The sequence below is a fragment of the Lithobates pipiens genome, unplaced genomic scaffold (genome assembly GCF_037356315.1).
Source record: "Lithobates pipiens isolate NorthernLeopardFrog02 unplaced genomic scaffold, aLitPip1_a1.2 Scaffold_22, whole genome shotgun sequence".
In the NCBI taxonomy this organism is placed as follows: Eukaryota; Metazoa; Chordata; class Amphibia; order Anura; family Ranidae; genus Lithobates; species Lithobates pipiens.
Window position 1 is genome coordinate 278,334,667 of NW_027507784.1, and position 20,402 is coordinate 278,355,068.

Genomic DNA, 20,402 nt, shown 5'->3' on the forward strand with positions numbered 1-20,402 from the left:
CTGGCAATAGGAGCGCCCCAATTGGTGCGACGCAGGCTTTGCAGTGCTGCACCGATTTACAAAAGTAGTTCCTGCACTACTTTTGGCGACTTCTGGGGCGATTTCAATAGATATCTGTACATGAACCCGCACAGATATCTTTCAAGTCACCCTCGAAGTCGGACTGAAATTCAGCTTTGAAATCATTCGAGTTCAGATGAACTCACACGATTTCAAAGCCATGTTCAGTGTGAACGAGGGCTCACAGTGATAATGTGGTGCAATCACCGTTTACATATGTGGGCAGGAGTTGTGTATGTGTTCACATGTCCACGTTAGCATAGGAAGATGAGGGCACTTAAAAGTAAAAAGTTATTTATTTTACTTAAAACTATTTTTTTACACTGTCCCTTTAAAAAAAAATAGTTTCGATCAACTTTATTGCTATCACAAGTGATGAACAACATCTCTTGTGCTAGCATGGGCAGTGACAAGTACTCTTTTACTAAGAGATCGGAGTTATACAAGACCCCAGATCTCCCCTCTGCCATCAAAGCCATCTGATCAGACCGAGATTGGTTTAATCAGATGCTTTACAAGCTGGTGACTGCTTGTAAACAACAAACCGGAACAGATGAAATCATCATCACTTCCAGTTTCTCAAATCACACAGGAGAGGTGGATAGGGATGTACCTTCCTCCCCTCTCACTTCACAAGTGCACTGAGTGCTGGTGGTACCGGGCCGAGCCACTCGAATCACCTCTACAACAAAGCCCAATTCTGGCTGAAAAGTTTGGCACTGATAGGATGTCTGCAGCTGCAGATAATATCCTGGTATAACCACTTCAACCTAAGGAATGTCCTATAGGGCTGAAGAGGTTAAAACCAAACTCTTAAGTTCATGGACACAGAGTACAGAGCTTATCCAAGCAGCTCTGTATCTTGGTATCGCTGTGATTTGTCTAACAGATGTGAACAGTACTGTATAGGTGAACTAATAAACGAGTCGTTCATTAATTCCTGAACACTGTACTGATCATGACAACAGCAGATGAAAAGTGTCTTTTTAACCCCTCACTCCACCCCAACACATCTGACCTCCAGCTTCGTAAGTGTCCCTTATCCTGTAAATTAACCTCCTGATCTCCATTATATCATTAACCGTATGTGATCCTATAAATTTAACTCTTTAACAACTCCTCCTTCTGGGTATGATCTGTATGTGCTGTATCTAGTGCACCATCACCCCCTTTAAACCAGCATGTCTCTTCATTTCTCAAAAATATTGTGGGAAATATTGGATTGTCTACTTTCCACAAAGGAGGTAATTTAGGGCAAGTTGGCAATGTCCTGTCATTTTTATTTCAACAGGAAGTAGGGAAATCATTCCTTTTAACATATTCTTTTTCTATGTACTGTAGAATAACAAAATAACAAAAAAAAAAGAAAAAAAAAGAAATTGATGCCTAATAAATACTATTAAAAAAAGCTTCATCTGTCCAAAAATTATAAAATTCAAATGGGTGGTGTTGCATGATGAAATAATTGTCAAAGTATTGCAGCAATGGAAACTACAAATTGCTTGGTAATGAAGGGGTAATACAGTCTGGTACTTAAGTGGTTAAGGCTTTTATTTGTACACTTTTATTTTTATTAATGGGATTGTATCGGACAATACCAATATTAAGCAGATAGAATGCTGATACCTAAAGGCTGCAGGGCCAACTGTTCCTTATAATCATTGGGGGGCCCAAAGCTGTTAGTGACAAAATTGTGTGTTAACCACTTGCCGACTACCACATGTGCATTTACGTCAGCAGAATGGCATTGCTGCACCCCCGCCGTGTGCTCCGTGAGCACGCTGGCAGGTCCTGCCTATGTCTGCCAGGTGCCCACGATCGTCTCACGGAGAAGCCTATGTAAGCAAGGCATTTCCCATTCTGCCTTGTGATGGGACAGAAATCTACTGCTCCCTGTCATCGGGAGCAGTGATCACTGTCGTGTCACTTGTAGGCCACCCCCCCCCCCCAGTTAGAATCACTCCTTAGGACACACTTAACCCCTTCACTGCCCACTAGTGGTTAACCCCTTCCCTGCCAGTGTCATTTGCACAGTAAGCAGTGCATTTTTATAGCACTGATCGCTGTATAAATGACAATGATCCAAAAATAGTGTCAAAAGTGTCCGATCTGTCCGCCATAATGTCACAGTCACGATAAAAATCACAGATCGACACCATTACCATTTAGTAGACATAACTTTTGCACAAACCAATCAATATACGTTTTCCTGCGATTTTTTTACCAAAAATATGTAGAATACATATCGGCCTTAACCTGAGGAAAAAAAACGTTTTTTATATATTTTTGTGGGACATTTACTACAGAAAACAGTAAAATATAACGCGTTTTTTCAAAATTGACGCTCTTTTATTAAAGCGCAAAAAATAAAAACTGCAGAGGTGATCAAATACCACCAAAAGAAAGCTCTATTTGTTTGGATACAACGTCGCACGGCCGCGCAATTGTCAGTTAAATTGACGCAGTGCCAAACCACAAAGAATGACCTGATCATTCAGCAGCCAAATCTTCCAGGGCTGAAGTGGTTAAACCCAAACTCCATCTAATCTATGTAGCCTGCTGTGCTTTAGACTTGAACTGGAAGCTGTAAATTGGGCACAAGGAAACAGCAGTAGCATATGACTAACCAGAGTAGCTGCCCACATCCCAATAAATTAAATAGCAATGTACTAGAATTGAAAAATGTGTCGCTGGGCTCTAAAGCTCTCAGGACGCGTCAAAGGTGGCAACACAATGATTTAAGGGTTTGCTCACCCAAATAATAGTTCCTATCTCTAAGTTCACAATCTCATGAAAATTAAAAGGTCAAAAGGTAAGCCATTAATGCAAAAATATGTCTAGTATTCGGAAAAAATGTAAACTAAAAATACATTTGTCTTTTTCAGCAGACTAACTCGCAGGAAAAATACACAGCCTTTTGAAGAACAGAACATGCAATTCTAGGAACAATTTTAAGAACATACTCTCTATAATACTTATACAAGTCTCTCAAGCTGTACATTAGTCAATTTATGAAAATGCAGCTAACCAGAAGATTTAACGGGAGTTTTGTGGTTTGCAGTGGTCTCATGCTTTTATGTAAACGCAGAGTTTCAGATGTGGTCCGGGGAGGAGGCAGCAGCCGTGAAATGATCTACTGTAATTGACTGCTGCCAGAAGGCCATGGCTATACAGTAAGGCAGTCTTCTGTGCTGACCACACTATGGATAATAAAACAGCTTTCATTTTATTTTATGGCACATGTTTTCCATTAATTAAAGTCCCATGATGGATGAGTATGGCACCGAAGTACCATCAGTCACTTGGAACTTCTCGTTAATGGAGTTGAACTTATCACATTATAGCAACAGAAGCCTGGCTGAAAATGGACTAATGGATATGAACAAGCACTATTTTATTGGGCTCATCTTATCCTGCGTTTACACTATTCTGCTTTTCCCAATAGGATTCATTGGAAATATTATGATCCTGGTGGTAAACATCCGATTTCGAGAAAAGATGACCATCCCAGACTTGTATTTCATCAATTTGGCGGTGGCTGACCTCATCCTTGTGGCAGACTCTCTCATTGAAGTATTCAACCTCAGCGAGAAATATTATGATATTACCATCTTGTGCACTTTCATGTCCCTTTTCCTTCAAATCAATATGTATAGCAGCATCTTCTTCCTCACGTGGATGAGCTTTGACAGATATATTGCACTGACAAAAGTCATGAAATCCAGTATCTTTAGGACTAAAGAGCATGCCAGGATAAGTTGTGGACTCATCTGGATGGTGTCCATCTCTGCCACCTTGCTGCCATTCACAGCGGTTCAAGTGCAGCACACAGAGGACAGGCATTTCTGCTTTGCAGACGTTAAGGCAATCCAGTGGTTGGAAATTACACTTGGTTTTATTATTCCCTTTGTAATTATTGGCCTGTGCTATTCATTAATCATTCGTGTTTTGGTAAGGGCTCACAAAGAGCGAAACCTAAGACCAAGGAGGCAGAAGGCCATGAGGATGATTGTAGTTGTTGTCATGGTGTTCTTTATCTGCTGGCTGCCGGAGAATGTTTTTATTAGTATTGGACTTCTCCAAAATGACGATAACCAGCAGAACAATCAGTCTTTCAGGCATAACCACCCGCTCACAGGTCACATTGTCAATCTGGCAGCATTCTCCAACAGTTGCCTAAACCCACTCATTTACAGCTTTCTAGGAGAAACCTTTAGAGATAAGCTGCGCTTATATATTAGGGATAAGAGAAGCATGTCTTCTCTCAATCGATTCTGCCAAGTTTCTCTTAAATCTGTCATTCCTGACAGCATGGAACAATCGGAAGTCAAATATAACAGCGGTGTGTAAATAAAGGTGCAGTGTTAAATATGTTGTCTTTAATGTGGTTTCCATTGATATTCAGGCATCTATGTGTTTCTTGCTTCTGAAAATCGGCATAGGTGTTTGGAGTGCGTAATGTCCCAACCACTATCACACCCAAAAGCAATAGATAATAACCTCAACCTATCCCAAAAACCATTAACCAAAATCTCCTTAACCCCTAATAATATCACTAAATGCACAGCGATAAATGATAACACACTGAAACTCTAATGTTCCAAAACAAATCTCTGCAACTCATTTAAAACTGTCTCTCAGTCCTTGGGATGTATGAGGAAAAAACAGAGAACATGTTGTTTAATAAAGTTAGAGCCCTTTCACAGCAAGCCGTGATGGTCATCGGCGGTAAAGTGGCACTATTTTTACTGCCGCTTTATCGTCATCTTAGCGGCGCTATTTGACCCCTAGCGTGGTGGTTTTAACCCCCCTGCTAGCAGCCGAAAAGGGGTTAAATACACCCACAAAACGTGCCGTTTTGCCAATGGTATCGCAGTGATGCCCCATTGATTTCAATGGGGAGCAGCCATGGAGGAGCGGCGAGTTCACTGCTCCTTCAACGCTCCAAAGAAGCTGCTAGCAGGACTTTTTGTGACGCCCTGCCAGCGCACCGCTCCAGTGTAAAAGCCACGCTGGAGTGCATGCAGCAGCTTTTTTCGGGCGCTATTTTTAGCACTGTAGCACCTGAAATACGCTGACAGTGTGAAAGGGGTCTTAATCTTTTAATGATGTCTATTTCCTAATGAGAAACATCTTTTCTTGTGACCCAGGTTACTTGATGAGCTTTTTCTTCCTGCTGCTATTACTACCCTGTTTCCCCCAAAATAAGACCTAGCATTATTGTCGATGATGGCTGCAATATAAGCCCTACCCCCCAAATAAGCCCTACCCTGTTTCCCCCGAAAATAAGCCCTACAAGGACTTTAACTAGGGCTTATTTGGGGGGTAGGGCTTATATTGCAGCCATCACTGACAATTACGCTAGGTCTTATTTTCAGGGAAACAGGGTATGCAACACAAATTTGATGCTTATATACAGATGAGATGCAAAATTACTGGCAATGATAAACCTTCAGTATAATTACCATACCAAAGTGAAATCACTTCTAGGCTCCGAATATGGAACTCATACAATAGTGCAATTAACAATTTCTCCTGTCACTTTAGAAGGTTAAATGAAACTGGTTAGCTTCATATAAAACGTGTAATGAGAGACGTAAGAGGGCTGCCGTTGCTGGTCTCTCTCTGAAAATGTTAGCTCCCAGGAATACTGATACCTTAGATCAAGGACACATAACAATGATAACCATAAGGAATATTCTTTGGTGTCTGATTTTTTTGCTACATTCTTGCTTCTGGTCACTGACCGAGAGCAAGACGTAGCATTGAATCTAGATACAGCCAGGCAATTGGCTTTTTTAAAAGCAGACAAAAATGGCAGCCTTCATTTCTTTTTCATTATGACAAGTAAACTTCGAAGAAACCCTGAACAATACAAAAGATTCCCAAGGAACACATACCTGTAAAAGAAGAGTGAGAGTACTTACCTTTCCCACTGCACTATGCTGCCCAAAACCACTCTATTTAAAAAAAAAACAATGGTCCCCTGAACTCTGAGAAACTGACATTTCCGGAAGTGTCGATGTCCTGGGTCCCCAGCAGCTCTCACTGCTTTATACTGCTGACCTCTATGTCACATATGAGTCCTGTAGGTCATCATGGACCCAGATGAACACTCGCACTGGACATTGGGGACAATCGGGAACAAGGCAGTGTTTACAGGTGCATTCGAAAGGAAAGTTTGCTTCCTGAGGAAGACATCTAAAAGTTATCAAACCCTATCAGCTAGTACCACTTCCCGAGGAAGAGTTTTACACATTTTGACTGCTCTAACAGTAAAGATCCCTTTTTGCAATCTATGGTTAAACGTCCGCTCCCCTAAGCTCAATACATGACTGCATGTCCTCTTTAGGGACCTTAAACAGTTTACTACAGTTACCGGAGTCACTTTTAATATAGTCATACATTGTAATCATATCCCCTTTGAAAGTGGTTGTAAACATCAGATATGAAATACGAACAAAGCATATCCCTCTATAATGTGTAATTGTCTCAATCCAGAGCACTAAGTGTCATGTCTGTCTGCTGCCCTGTTCCCATGCTATCTGCATGAGTCACTTCTGACAAATTTTCCTGACACCAAGAGAAAAAAAGGTGACAGGGGAGTGATCTCTAGCACACAGCCTCTGACTGACAACCTCAGCTCTGTTCCTGTGCCTTGTGTGAAGGGGGTTCGTACCTTCCCTCCAATCAGCTCTCAGCGCTCTTTTCACTGAGCTCTGCAATGTGTAATTTCAGTTCTCCACCCACTATTTTCTGACAGCTCTGACAAGTTTTACAATTTCATAGTTCAACGTGTTATGGTTTGTGATTTTTGTTTGCAAATGCTTTAAAATATATTTGTCCCTTCAGTAAAATATGGCTTCCTACCTCCACACTCTAGGATGGCGTAACTGATTAAGAGCAACAAGCGTACAAGTGTCCTGACACAGCCTCGTATTGTTGAGAAGGAACAGGAACATGTCGCCAAGTTCTGTTACTGAGAGCTAATTACAGAGGCCACTAACTCTGGTGCCTACTGGGCTGCAATCCTAATAGACACCCTGCAGGAACAGGAAAGTGGAGGTGTGACCAGAGGTTTTTAGCACAATGTCTCTCTGACTGCATATCTATTTCTGTATTTTTAACTTGCATCTTGATAAAACCTGAACTTTTTTATCAAGGTTCAAGATCTTAAGCAAGACTGAAATTCTAAAAGTAGTGCTCATATATGAAAATCGGTGCAGTTCTTGAACGGCCAGCCTGTATTCTCCTCCATTGTTATCAAGCATGGCTAATGATGCCATCTCAGCATCCACAACTAGTCCCTGGAAAAGAAGGCTGAAAGGAAGGCAGCATCTGTGTCAGGCCGGAATCATACCGAAAATTACATTCCTCTTGGGCAATGCATAGGAACATCGTTAGTGATTGTATACAAAAGCATGGGCGCACACAAGCCAGCTCTTTAAGAACTGCTCTAATTGGCACATACTGTAAGCTACTGCTTTACAGTTAGAGCTCTGCTAATACTGGTATAACTATTGCCGTGTTGATATCTCTATTAAAAAGTCAGTCACAACATACAGTGCCTTGCAAAAGTATTCACCCCCTTGGCTTTTAACCTATTTTGTAACATTACAGCCATTACAGTTCAATGTTTTTTTTTATCTGAATTATATGTGATGGATCAGAACACAATAGTCTAAGTTGGTGAAGTAAAATTAGAAAAATATATACAAAAACGATTTTTCAGAAATAAATAGGCAATAATTGGCATGTGCGTATGTATTCACCCCCTTTGTTATGAAGCGCATAAAAACGTCTGGTGCAACCAATTACCTTCAGAAGTCACATAATAAGTGAAATGATGTCCACCTGTGTGCAATCTAAGTGTCACATGATCTGTCATTACATATGGTTGAAAGGCCCCAGAGGCTGCAACACCTTAGCAAGGGGCACCGCTAACCAAACACTGCCTTGAAGACCAAGGAACTCCCAAACAAGTAAGGCACAATGTTGTTGAGAAGTACAAGTCAGGGTTAGGTTAGGTTATAAAAAAAAAAATATCCAAATCTTTGATGATCCCTAGGAGTACCATCAAATCTATCATAACCAAATGGAAAGAACATGGCACAACAGCAAACCTGCCAAGAGACGGCCACACACCAAAAATAATGGACTGGGCAAGGAGGGCATTAATCAGAGAGGCAGCACAGAGACCTAAGGTAACCCTGGAGGAGCTGCAGAGTTCCACAGCAGAGACTGTAGTATCTGTACATAGGTCGACAATAAGCCGTACGCTCCATAGAGTTTGGATTTTTGGCAGAGTGGCCAGAAGAAAGCCAATACTTTTAGAAAAAAAACTGAATGGCGCATTTTGAGTTTGCAAAAAGGCATGTGGGAGACTCCAAAATGTATGGAGGAAGGTGCTCTGGTCTGATGAGACAAAAATTTTACTTTTTGGCCATCAATGAAAATGCTGTCTGACACAAACCCAACAAATCACATCATCCAAAGTATACCATCCCCAGAGTGCAACATGGTGGTGGCAGCATCATGCTGTGGGTATGTTTTTCAGCAGTCGGGACTGGGAAACTGGTCAGAGGTAAGGGAAAGATGGATGGTGCTAAATACAGGGATATTCTTGAGCAAAACCTGTACCACTCTGTGTGTGATTTGAGGCTAGGACGGAGGTTCACCTTCCAGCAGGACAATGACCACAAACACACTGCTAAAGCAACACTTGAGTGGTTTAAGGGGAAAACACGTAAATGTGTTGGAATGGCCTAGTCCAGTGATGGCGAACCTTGGCACCCCAGATGTTTTGGAACTACATTTCCCACGATGTTCAACCACACTGCATAGTGCATGAGCACCATGGGAAATGTAGTTCCAAAACATCTAAAGTGCCAAGGTTCGCCATCACTGGACTAGTCAAAGCCCAGACCTCAATCCGATAGAAAATCTTTGGTCAGACCTAAAGATTGCTGTTCACAAGCGCAAACCATCCAACTCGAAGGAGCTAGAGCAGTTTTGCAAGTACGAATGGGCAAAAATCCCAGTGGTAAGATGTTGCAAGCTCATAGAGACTTATCCAAAGCAACTTGGAGCTGTGATAGCCGCAAAAGGTTGCACTACAAAGTATTGACTTTAGGGGGGTGAATAGTTATGCACATTGACTTTTTCTGTTAATTTGTCCTATTTGTTATTTGCTGCATGTTGCGGGCATGTTCTGTAAATTAAATCATGCAAATCCTCAAGCAATCGCTGTTAATTCCAGGTTGTGAGGCAACAAAACTGAAAAATGCAAAGGGGGTGAATACTATTGCAAGGCACTGTAATATAAAGATAAACAGGCAAAACTACACACAGGACCATTTTTTTCAGTTCAATAGAACATTTCAAGAATAGAACTTTGAGGTACAATCCGTGTAGTGATCAATACATATTCAACAGAGCAGTGATTTTCTTCTACAGGTTAGATTATTGTTACATACTCCAGTTTCAGTGATGGATAAGAGAAATACAATGAAAAATAGATATGATTTATAAAAGATCTCCAGGTTTTATAGATCAGGGTTAAGGTAAGTTAATATGTATTGCTCACACTGCTATATGAAAGATCCAGAGATCTTGGGGGTGTAAAGTTTTCTTGCTGGTTCACTTCTGCATTCAATGTACCCTTTTGCAAGCAGTTTTCAGTGAAAACCCATATAGACTAGTAAGTGAAGGATAAATTCTGGTTAAAGGGAAATCAGAACACTACAGGCCGGTTCATACGAGAACGTGGATCAGGAATCCTGTCTTACCAGCGCGCTTCCCGCACCATGCTCAAAATGAACTGCAGTTGTGACCTGCAAAGGCTGTCAACCTTGAGTGCGCTACAGAATTTTAATCCATGACGGAGTATTGTGTTACTATTGATTTTCTTTGAGACTGTGGTCCCAGCTCTCTTCAGGTCCTGCTGTGTAGTTCTGGGCTGATCCCTCACCTTCCTCATGATCACTGATGCCCCACGAGGTGAGATCTTGCATGGAGCCCCAGACCAAGGGAGATTGACCGTCATCTTGAATTTCTTCCATTTTCTAATAATTGCAGCAACAGTTGTTGCATTCTCACCAAGCTGCTTGCCTATTGTCCTGTATAGAAAAGGGTGAAAGAAACTGCGCTAAGGAAAAAAATATAGTAAATAAATGGCTGGAGAACTTATTCTCAACCATTCATTTGGAAGCTGCAATTCTCACGTATCACATAAATACAGAAACTGTCCTGTAGCCCATCCCTGCCTTGTGCAGGTCTACAATTTTATCCCTGATGTCCTTACACAGCTCTCTGGTCTTGGCCATTGTGGAGAGGTTGGAGTCTGTTAGATTGTGTGTGTGGACACGTGTCTTTTATACAGGTAATGAGTGGAGAACAGGAGGGCTTCTTAAATAAAAAAATAACAGGTCTGTGAGAGCTGGAATTTTTACTGGTTGGTAGGTAATCAGATACTTATGTCATGAAATAAAATACAAATACATTTTTTTTTTTAAATCATACAATGTGATTTTCTGGAAAACCTGCAAAATCGTCAGGGTATCAAAAAAATTGATCATCCCACTGTATGTGTAATGCATACAGTTGTGCTCATAGAGTAGGCGCCGACTATATTATATTATTAGCGCGATGGGATTGGGCTGGAAATCACCGCCGCAAGCTGTGCTTCTCACGCGAGCGGGAGGAGCGATATAACTCGGCGCTGACTCCCACGACGGGTCTCGCGGGTGTCAATCTCGGCGGTAAGGGAGATTGACACAATATTGGCGGCACCCACTGTAAGTTTACATACCCTGGCAGAGTTTATGATTTCTGTGCCATTTTTCAGAGAATATGAATGATAACACAAAAAGTTATTTTTTTCACTCATGGTTAGTGTTTGGCTGAAGCCATTTATTATCAATCAACTGTGTTTACTCTTTTTCAATCATAATGACAACAGAAACTACCCAAATGACCCTGATCAAAAGTTTACATACCCCAGTTCTTAAAGTGGTTGTATAGTCCTTTTTGGGACTTTTACCTACAGGAAAGCCTATACTAAGGCTTACCTGTAGGTAAAAAAAAATCTCTCTTAAACCGTACAGGAGATGTGCACAGGGGTTTCTCGGCTGAAAGCCCGGCAGACGCCGGACCCTGCCGGGAAGAAATCTCCCGCGCGCGTGCGCAGGAGTGATGATATCGCGGCTCCCGCCACTCACAGCGCCGGAGCCGTGATACCAGGAAGAAACGCAGAGGGAACATGTCAGCTCCCTCGGCGTGGATCGGACCAGATGTCGGGGCCTCGTTCTAATGTATTTCATAATGAGATAGTATGCGGTGCATACTAGCTCATTATGCCTTTTCCTTTGCAGGTAGGAAAGAAAAAAAAACGCATCAGCGGGTTTACAACTGCTTTAATACCCTGTATTGCCCCTTTTAACATCAATGACCGCTTGAAGTCTTTTGCGGTATTTGTGGATGAGGCTCTTTACCTTCTCAGATGGTAAAGCTGCCCATTCCTCTTGGAAATAAGTCTCCAGTTCCTGTAAATTCTTGGGCTGTCTTGCAAGAACTGCATGTTTGAGATCTCCCAAGAGTGGCTCAATGATATTGAGGTCAGGAGACTGAGATGGCCACTCCAGAACCTTCACTTTATCCTGCTGTAGTCAATGACAGATCGACTTGGCCTTGAGTTTTCGATCATTGTCAGGTTGGAATGTCCAAGTACGTCCCATTCGCAGCTTCCTGACTGATGAATGTAAATGTTGCTCCAGTATTTTTTGATAACATACTGCATTCATCTTGCCATCAATTTTGACCAAATTTCCTGTGCCTTTGCTGCTCACACATCCTCAAAACATCAGCAATCCACAGTAGGAATGGTGTACCTTTCATCGTAGGCCTTTTTGACTCTTCTCTAAATGTAGTGTTTATGATTGTGATCAAAAAGCAAAATTTTGGTCCCATCACTCCAAATGACTTTGTGCCAGAAGGTTTGAGGCTTGTCTCTGTGCTGTTTAGCGTATTGTAAGCAGGAAACTCTGTGGCATTTGCGTAGTAATGGCTTTCTTCTGGCAACTCGACCATGCAGCCCATCTTTCTTCAAGTGCCTCCTTATTGCGCATCTTGAAACCGCCACACCGCATGTGTTTCAGAGAGTCCTGCATTTCATCTGAAGTTATCTGTGGGTTTTTCTTTGCAACCCAAACAATGTTCCTGGCAGTTGTGGCTGAAATTTTAGATGGTCTACCTGACCGTGGTTTAGTTTCAACCGAACCCCTCATTTTCCACTTCTTGATTATAGCGTTTGAACACTGCTGATTGGCATTCTCAATTCCTTAGATATCTGTTTTAAACAGTTTAACTACCTTTTCCCACATATCCTTTGACAATTCTTTTGCTTTCCCCATGACTCAGAATCCAGAAATGTCAGTGCAGCACTGGATTAAAGATGCAAGGGTCTGTCAGAAGTCTAGAAACTCATTGACCTTTTATACACACACTAATTACAAGCAAACAGATCACAGGGGAGGATGGTTACCTTTTATAGCAATTCAAACTCCTTTATGTTAACTTGTGTGCATGTTATCAGGGCAAAATCACCATGGTATGTAAACTTTTGATCAGGGTAATTTGGGTCGTTTCTGTTGTAGATATTATTTAAAAAGATTAAACACAACAGATTGATAATAAATGGCTTCAGCCAACCATTAGTGAAAGAAATGTTTGTGTTATCATTCATATTCTCTGAAAAATGACTAAGGCCGCGTACACACGGGCGGATTTTCTGCCCAACTAAGTTCGTCAGACAATCCGACAGACAGTCCGTTCAACTTTTGAATGAACGGACTGGACCACACACGATGAGCAGACAGTCCGCCGAAAGCTTGCGCGATGACGTGTACGGCACGTACGACGGGACTAGAAATTCGACGTCCAAGACACTGCAATGCAACCTTCGGCGTGTAAATCCTTTCTGAGCATGCGCCATACTTAGTCCGTCCAACTTGCCTACACACGAGCGGACTGTCCGCTGAAACCAAGTTTGGACGGACAAAATTACGGAAATTCCGAAAGACTTAGTCCGTCAGACTGTCCGCTGAAAAAGTCCGCTGAAGCCCACACACGAGCGGATTGTCTGCTGTAACACGGTTCAGCGGACTAAGTTGGGCAGACAATCCGCCCATGTGTACGCGGCCTAAGAAATCATAAATTCTGCCAGGGTATGTAAACTTATGAGCACAACTATATAAGACATTCTCTTCACTACTTACAAATTTCAAAGTTAATATGATTGATAGTTGGGTTTCCCTTACTAAAAATTTTGGAATAAATCAGAAGACCCAAGAAAATGAATGTGTGCAGTGGGTGAACACATTCAGAACTATTATGTAACAAAAGATGCTACATACTCAGTGGGAATGTCTCAGTACTGTGAATATATGTGGAAGAGAAAGCTTCCAGCCTCCAAAAGGTAGTGGCCATTCTCCAATTCTGTCATTTTAGGGCAGTGATGGCGAATCTTGGCACCCCAGATGTTTTGGAACTACGTTTTCAATGGTGCTCATCTACACTGCAGAGTGCATGAGCATCATGGGAAATGTAGTTCTAAAACATCTGGGGTGCCGAGGTTCGCCATCACTGTTCTAGGGTAATGAAGCAAGCATGCAACTATCAGAGGATAGATGGTGTTTTGAAGCCTAAGCATACATATGTGATGGCGACATCCAACTAAGAACATCCTTTCATAAACAATTGGTTTGGGGAAACATTTATGGATCCAGCAAAACTTCCTGGTACCAGACTTTCCCCAAGGAAACCAAAATGATTGTTCAGGAAAATAAATTCTAAACAATCTGTTTTCCCAATAAACATTATCCAGGGATGTCTGCAGAGGTAAGAGTATCCATAGGCATGACATGATTTCATTATCTGGTCTTTAGCAACTATCATCTTGTGTCTTATGCAAGACTAGGGGCTCACGCATGCTGCATCTTAAAGAATTGCTCCTACAGGCTTTTGAGCTCTCATTTTTATTGCCTGGAGACTCCCCTCCATGTAACCAATTTGTCCATGCACATTATGGCTTTTTCAGTAGCTTACAGGCATACGCTCTTCCAGGCAAAAAAAAAAAAAAAAAAGTAAGCAAGCTCCTACGTGCACAAAAACGTGCGGCAAAGCGTGAAAAAGCATGTAAAGAAGCAAAAAAGGAAAAAAATAGGAAAAATAAGCTGAGGGGAGCGTTCGTGAAAAAATGCTTATGCTCAAAAATACAATAAAAATGTGCAAAAGAGCACAAAAAAAAAAACACAAGCTTCTTCTAGATTTTAGTCGTAAAATAAAAGCTCAAATGCCTGTAAAAGCAGTTTTTTTTTCTTTTATGGAACTGCGGTGTGTATGAGCCCTAACACATGCAGCAGCAATAAGATACTCCCTTTAACCTACTAAAGTAATCTTGATGTATGGCACCATTAACAGATGGTGCAGAGTAATTAAGTACAAACTGGGTCATCCTTAAGGGCTGGCACTGGATAGTAGTCCACTGGGTGCGGTGGAAAGAGCCAGAGTGTGTACTGCTGCAAAACCAAATTTTAATTGTAATTTTAGGTACTGCAGAGAAGTAAAAAATAATCTAGATATGGACTTTAATGTATAAGTAAGATACATTAACCACTTTCAGACTGGCCATTTTGCTGGCCAAAGACCAGACCACTTTTTACGATTCGGCACTGCGTCGTTTTAACTGACAATTGCACTGTCGTGCGACATGGCTTCCAAACAATATTGACGTCCTTTTTTTCTCACAAATTGAGCTTTCTTTTGGTGGTATTTGATCACCCCTGCGGTTTTTATTTTTTGTGCTATGAGCAAAAAAAGAGCGACAATTTTGAAAAAAAACAAAACATACTTTTTTACTTTTTGCTATAATAAATATCCCCCAAAAATGTCTAAAAAAAGTTTTTTTCCTCAGTTTAGGCTGATATGTATTCTTCTACATATTTTTGGTAACAAAAAAAATCGCTATAAGCAATTATTGATTGGTTTGCACAAAAGTTATAGCGTTTACAAAATAGGGGATAGTTTTATGGCATTTTTATTAATTTTTATATTTTTTTACTAGTAATGGCGGTGATCAACGATTTTCATTATGACTGCAACATTATGCCGGACACATCGGACATTTTTGACACAATTTTGGGACCACTGTCATTTATATAGCAATCAGTGCTATACAAATGCCCTGATTCCTGTGTAAATGACACTGGCAGTGAAGGGATTACCCACTAGGTGGCAGTGTAGGCGTTAAGTGTGTCCTAGGGGCGTGTTGCTAACTGTGGGGGGGGGCGTGGCTGTGTTTTACACATCACTGATCTCTGCTCCAATCACAGGAAGCAGAGATCAGTGACACTGTTGCTAGGCAGAACAGGGAGATGCTTGTTTACTTTAGCTCCCTGTTCTTCCTCCCCATGAGACAATCACGGGTATCCCCGCAGTGATCGAGTTCGCGTGACCTGTGATCGGACTCACGGAGGTCCCGGGCAGTGCACACGCAATGGCACGGCGGCAAATTTATAGGGAGGTACCTGTACACCCATTTGCCTGTCCATGCCATTGTGCCGACGTACATCGGCGTGCGCGGTCGTGAAGTGGTTAAAAGTGACTTCATGTTATAGCAAGTAGGTAAAAAAAAAACATTTTAGCATCAATTTGTACTGACATTAGAAAATCATACATATTTCAAGATATCAGGGCTCTGCCTTCCTGAGAAAATAAGATATGGGTCGCAGTCGTGACCTCTGCTTCTAGAGCCCACTAATGGTATATACAGTGGTCCTGAACATACAGAAGCAATGACAACACATACAAGAATCACTTCCACATGTGTGGGAGCAATGCATCATATAAGATTATATTTTCAGCTTAGAAGTAATAATATAAAAAAACAAGAAGGCCATGACAGAACCTATTTATAGGGAACATATATCTGTTCAACAACATACACCACAATTCCCAAATGTTTTGCCCAATTTAGAAAATGTCATTTTAGCGAATACACAATTTGATTAATTATTGAGGATACATGGAAGGTGGTTGATGAAACAGTTGCATTTTTACAAGCTTTCCGTTCCGTATTTTATTTTTATTTATATGATTCGATTTAGCAAATATATGTCTAGATGATTTGTCTGTATATCACCTATACATTCAGCATACCTACTGCCATTTGTATTGAAGCTCACTTTGATTCTACCCACTTCCTGTATGCAGAGTGGGATGGTTTTAGGTATAGTTATATAATCAATCCCGTTGGTCAAATAAGTGATAAACGTCTGCAGTGTTGAGCTCTTCCATACAAATACAAGTAATTCCTAGTTCACACGTTCAGAAAATAGGATAAAAAACACTGCTTTCGAAGCGTTCGTACCATAACCTGATTGTTAGTACACAGCTTTTCGAGAGTTGATCATGACAGTTCATGGGAAATTATCCGAAGGGACAAACACGAAAATGATCTCCGTACGATACCAGAACTATACTATAAACAAAAAAAGCGTGAAATAAAAAAAAAAACTATTTTGTACTTTTTGCTATAATAAATATCCCAAAGTTGTTTTCTCCTCAGTTTAGGCCCAAATATATTTTTCTACATATTTCTGGTCGGAAAAAAAAAATCGCAATAAGCGTATATTGATTGGTTTGCACAAAAGTTATAGCATCTTCAAAATAGGGGATAGATTTAAGCCTTTTTTTTTTTTTAGTAATGGCAGTGATCAGCGATTTTTATTGTGACTGCGACATTGTGGCAGGCAGATCGAACACTTTTGAAATTTTTTTGGGACCAGTGACATTTACACAGCAATCAGAGCTAAAAATAGCCACTGATTACTGTATAAATGTCATTGGCAGGGAATGGGGTTAACACTAGGGGGAGATCAAGGGGTTTACTGTGTTCCCTAGGTGTGTTCTAACTGTAGGGGGGATGGGACTGACTAGGGAAGGAGATCGATTTGTGTGCATACTTAGTATGCACACACGATCGGTCTCCTCTCCCTAGAGAGAACCGGGATTTGTGTGTTAACACACACAGATCCAGGTTCTCGTTCTGTCATGAGTGATCAAGAGTGCCCGGTGGTCATCACGCCTGCCGGGAATGCACGTCAGCTCCAGGAACCCATTGCGGGAGCATGTGCCTGCTAAAGCGCCTTAAAGAGCTGATATAACTGTGGTGGCTGGTCTAGAAGCAGTTAAATACATTACAACACATTACATCACTTCTGTCGTACTAAATTTTTCGTAACTTTAGTAACCTCTTAATTTTTGATAGCATAAAAAACATGCAACAAAAAAAGACAATCATTGGTCCGATTTCCTCATCGTGTGTACAAGGCTCGAGTATGCAGTCAGTGATGTCAGAACTCCAAGTCTGCATACTCCTACTCTCAATCAGTGAAATCAGTGAATGAAAACAATAAAAAAAAAAAAAAGACCTTGCGTTAAAATGCAAGGTTCAATAATATTTTCTGGGTTTCCTCCCCTTGTAAAAATCCACTAGTGTTAGAAGGTCTACAAATGACCTTAGAGCTGCACGATTCTGGCTAAAATGAGAATCACAATATTTTTGCTTAGGAGATCGGTCACGATTCTCGCAGCGTAGCATCATCTTTTACATTGTAGAAAAAAATTGGGCTAACTTTACTTTTTCGTTTTTTACCCAAAAAATTGCATTTGAAAAACCGCTGCACAAATACAGCGTGACATAAAATATTGCAACAACTGCTATTTTATTCTCTATGGTCTCTGCTAGATAAAAAAAAGGGTCAGAAAAAGGTTGAGTCTTTAACTGGTTAACCACTTGCCGCCCGCCCTATAGGCAATTGACGGCTGCAAAGTGGTTGCATAATCCTGACCGGACGTCATATGACGTGATCAGGATTATGAGCCGCTGCGCGCCCCCGGGGGCGCGCATCGCGGCGATCGTTGTTGCGGGGTGTCAGTCTGACACCCGGCAACTACGATCTCAGTAAAGAGTCTCCGACGGAGACTCTTTACCACGTGATCAGCCGTGTCCAATCACGGCTGATCACAGTGTAAATGGGAAGAGCCGGTGATCGGCTTTCCCTCACTCGCGTCTGTCAGACGCGAGTAGAGGAGAGCCGATCGGCTGCTCCTCTGACAGGGGGGGGGGGTCTGTGCTGATCGATTATCAGCACAGCCCCCCCGAGGATGCCCACACTGGACCACCAGGGACGCCACCAGACCACCAGGGAAAAGGTAATCCTCCCTAGACCACCAGGGATGCCAGTCAGCACAATGGATGCCAATCAGTGCCCATAATGGATGCCAATCAGTGCCCACAATGGGCATCACTGATTGGCATGCATTATTGTTTGGCACTGATTGGCATCCATTACTATAGTATAACACCAATGCCGCCTATGAGTGCCCACCTGTGCCGCCTATGAGTGCCCACCTGTGCCGCCTATGAGTGCCCACCTGTGCCGCCTATGAGTGCCCACCTGTGCCGCTAATCAGTGCCCACCTGTGCCGCTAATCAGTGCGCACCTGTGCCGCCTATCAGTGCCCACCTGTGCCGCCTATCAGTGCCCACCCATGCCCATCTGTGCCGCCTATCCATGCCCATCTGTGCCGATTATCCATGCCCATCTGTGCCGCCCATCCATGCCAATCCGTGCCAGCTATCAGTGCCAATTTGTGCCACCTATCAGTGTCCGTCCGTGTCGCCCATCCGTGTCGCCCATCAGTGCCGCCTATCAGTGCCGCCTATCAGTGCCGCCTATCAGTGCCGCCTATCAGTGCCGCCTATCAGTGCCACATATCAGTGCCACATATCAGTGTCCATCAATGTCACCTCATCAGTGCCACTTCATTGGTGCCACATTGGTGCCCATCAGTGCCGCCTTATCAGTGCCCATCAGTGTAGCCCCATCAGTGCCCATCAGTGAAGGAGAAAACGTACTTATTTACAAAGTTTTGAAACTGAAACAAAAAAAACATTTTTTTTTTCAAAATTTTCGGTATTTTTTTATTTGTAGCGCAAAAAATAAAAACTGTAGAGGTGATCAAATACCACCAAAAGAAAGCTCTATTTGTGGGAAAAAAATGATAAAAATTTCATTTGGGTACAGTGTAGCATGACCGCGCAATTGTCATTCAAAGTGCGACAGCGCTGAAAGCTCAAAATTGGTCTGGGCAGGAAGGTGTTTAAGTGCCCTGTATTGAAGTGGTTAAACTGACCTCATTTACAGACCAAAGGTCATCCCTTTGATCTAAAAGAACTACACATTACAATGTTTCTCTTTATCTCTGCCTAAAAGATGTCGTGATAAACTTGGCAGGCTGCCTGGATTTATTAATTTTTTTGTCCACTGTCAGAATTGAGCAGAGAACTCTCTGCACTTGTTCCACAGAATCGGGAAAAAGCTATTTTAAGATTGTGAGGAGAGTTGAATCTCGATTCTTTAACGATTAATTGTGCAGCTCTAAATGAGCTGTAAGAAAAAGTTAGATTCATACTCACCTTCCTCCTATCTTCTGCCGGAAGTTCCTAGGCAAGGATGATGTCATACTCCTTCAGGCTAGACACTGAAAAATAGCTGAAACCTCAGGAGAGGACGCTCTCGCAGTGGGTGAAAGTGTCTTCTCACGAGATTTGGCCTACTTTGCATTCCACAAATATCTTCCTGGAAGAATAGCAACATCATGAACAAATCAAACGTTTCTCTTTATGAACATCAGGAAAAGAGGCCAGTAAAGGCTGTGTACTTTTTTTTCTTTAAAACAGACCTTCTCCCTATGGGGAAGTGCTATTTTTTTCAGTTTTTCCTGTGATTAAGGATGGTGAGGTCGGGAGCTGTTACATAGGACTTTGATGTCACACTGCTTTTGGTCACATCATAACAAACTGTCAACACCCTGTTTGGATTGAACCTTGCACTTATGAGTCAGATAGGACTCAAGTAATCGTGCGCTGCAGCTGGACAACATATAGAATCTTAGCTTTATTTCTGAATGCAGTCCTGAATCTATTAAAATCAGCCAACATGTGGCCAATTCATATATAGTGAAAAAGGAATAGAATCTTTGACTTACTGATAAAAAAAAATTTCCTTGAATACAGTATGGGACACAGGTCCTTTAATCCTTATAACTGGATGCAGCTACCCTCAGCTGGCTGGACACTCGCAAGAAAAGCTGTTGGGGCATCCCCCTATATAAACCCTCCCAATCCCAGCTAGCCCCAGTTTTGCAGTAAGCAATGGGTACGGTGTTCCATACCTTATTTCAGGAAACTGGTATTACCGCTAAGTCAAATATCCTAT

General features: G+C 41.9%; 2 protein-coding genes across 4 annotated transcripts in view; one reads left to right on the forward strand and one right to left on the reverse strand.

Annotated features, from left to right (window-relative positions):
• GPER1 (G protein-coupled estrogen receptor 1) overlaps positions 1 to 4,431 on the forward strand; it is a 38,864-nt gene extending 34,433 nt beyond the window's left edge. For 2 of the 3 annotated variants that reach the window (XM_077449083.1, XM_077449080.1), the window contains exon 2: positions 2,946 to 4,431. In XM_077449083.1, the coding sequence (XP_077305209.1) occupies positions 3,325 to 4,410 (1,086 nt within the window). In that variant the 5' untranslated portion in view covers positions 2,946 to 3,324 and the 3' untranslated portion in view covers positions 4,411 to 4,431. The remainder of the gene's footprint in view (positions 1 to 2,945) is intronic. The other variant, XM_077449082.1, reaches the window with a different exon arrangement.
• CHLSN (cholesin) overlaps positions 1 to 20,402 on the reverse strand; it is a 573,216-nt gene that overhangs the window by 456,338 nt on the left and 96,476 nt on the right. The gene's annotated exons all lie outside the window — the stretch shown is intronic.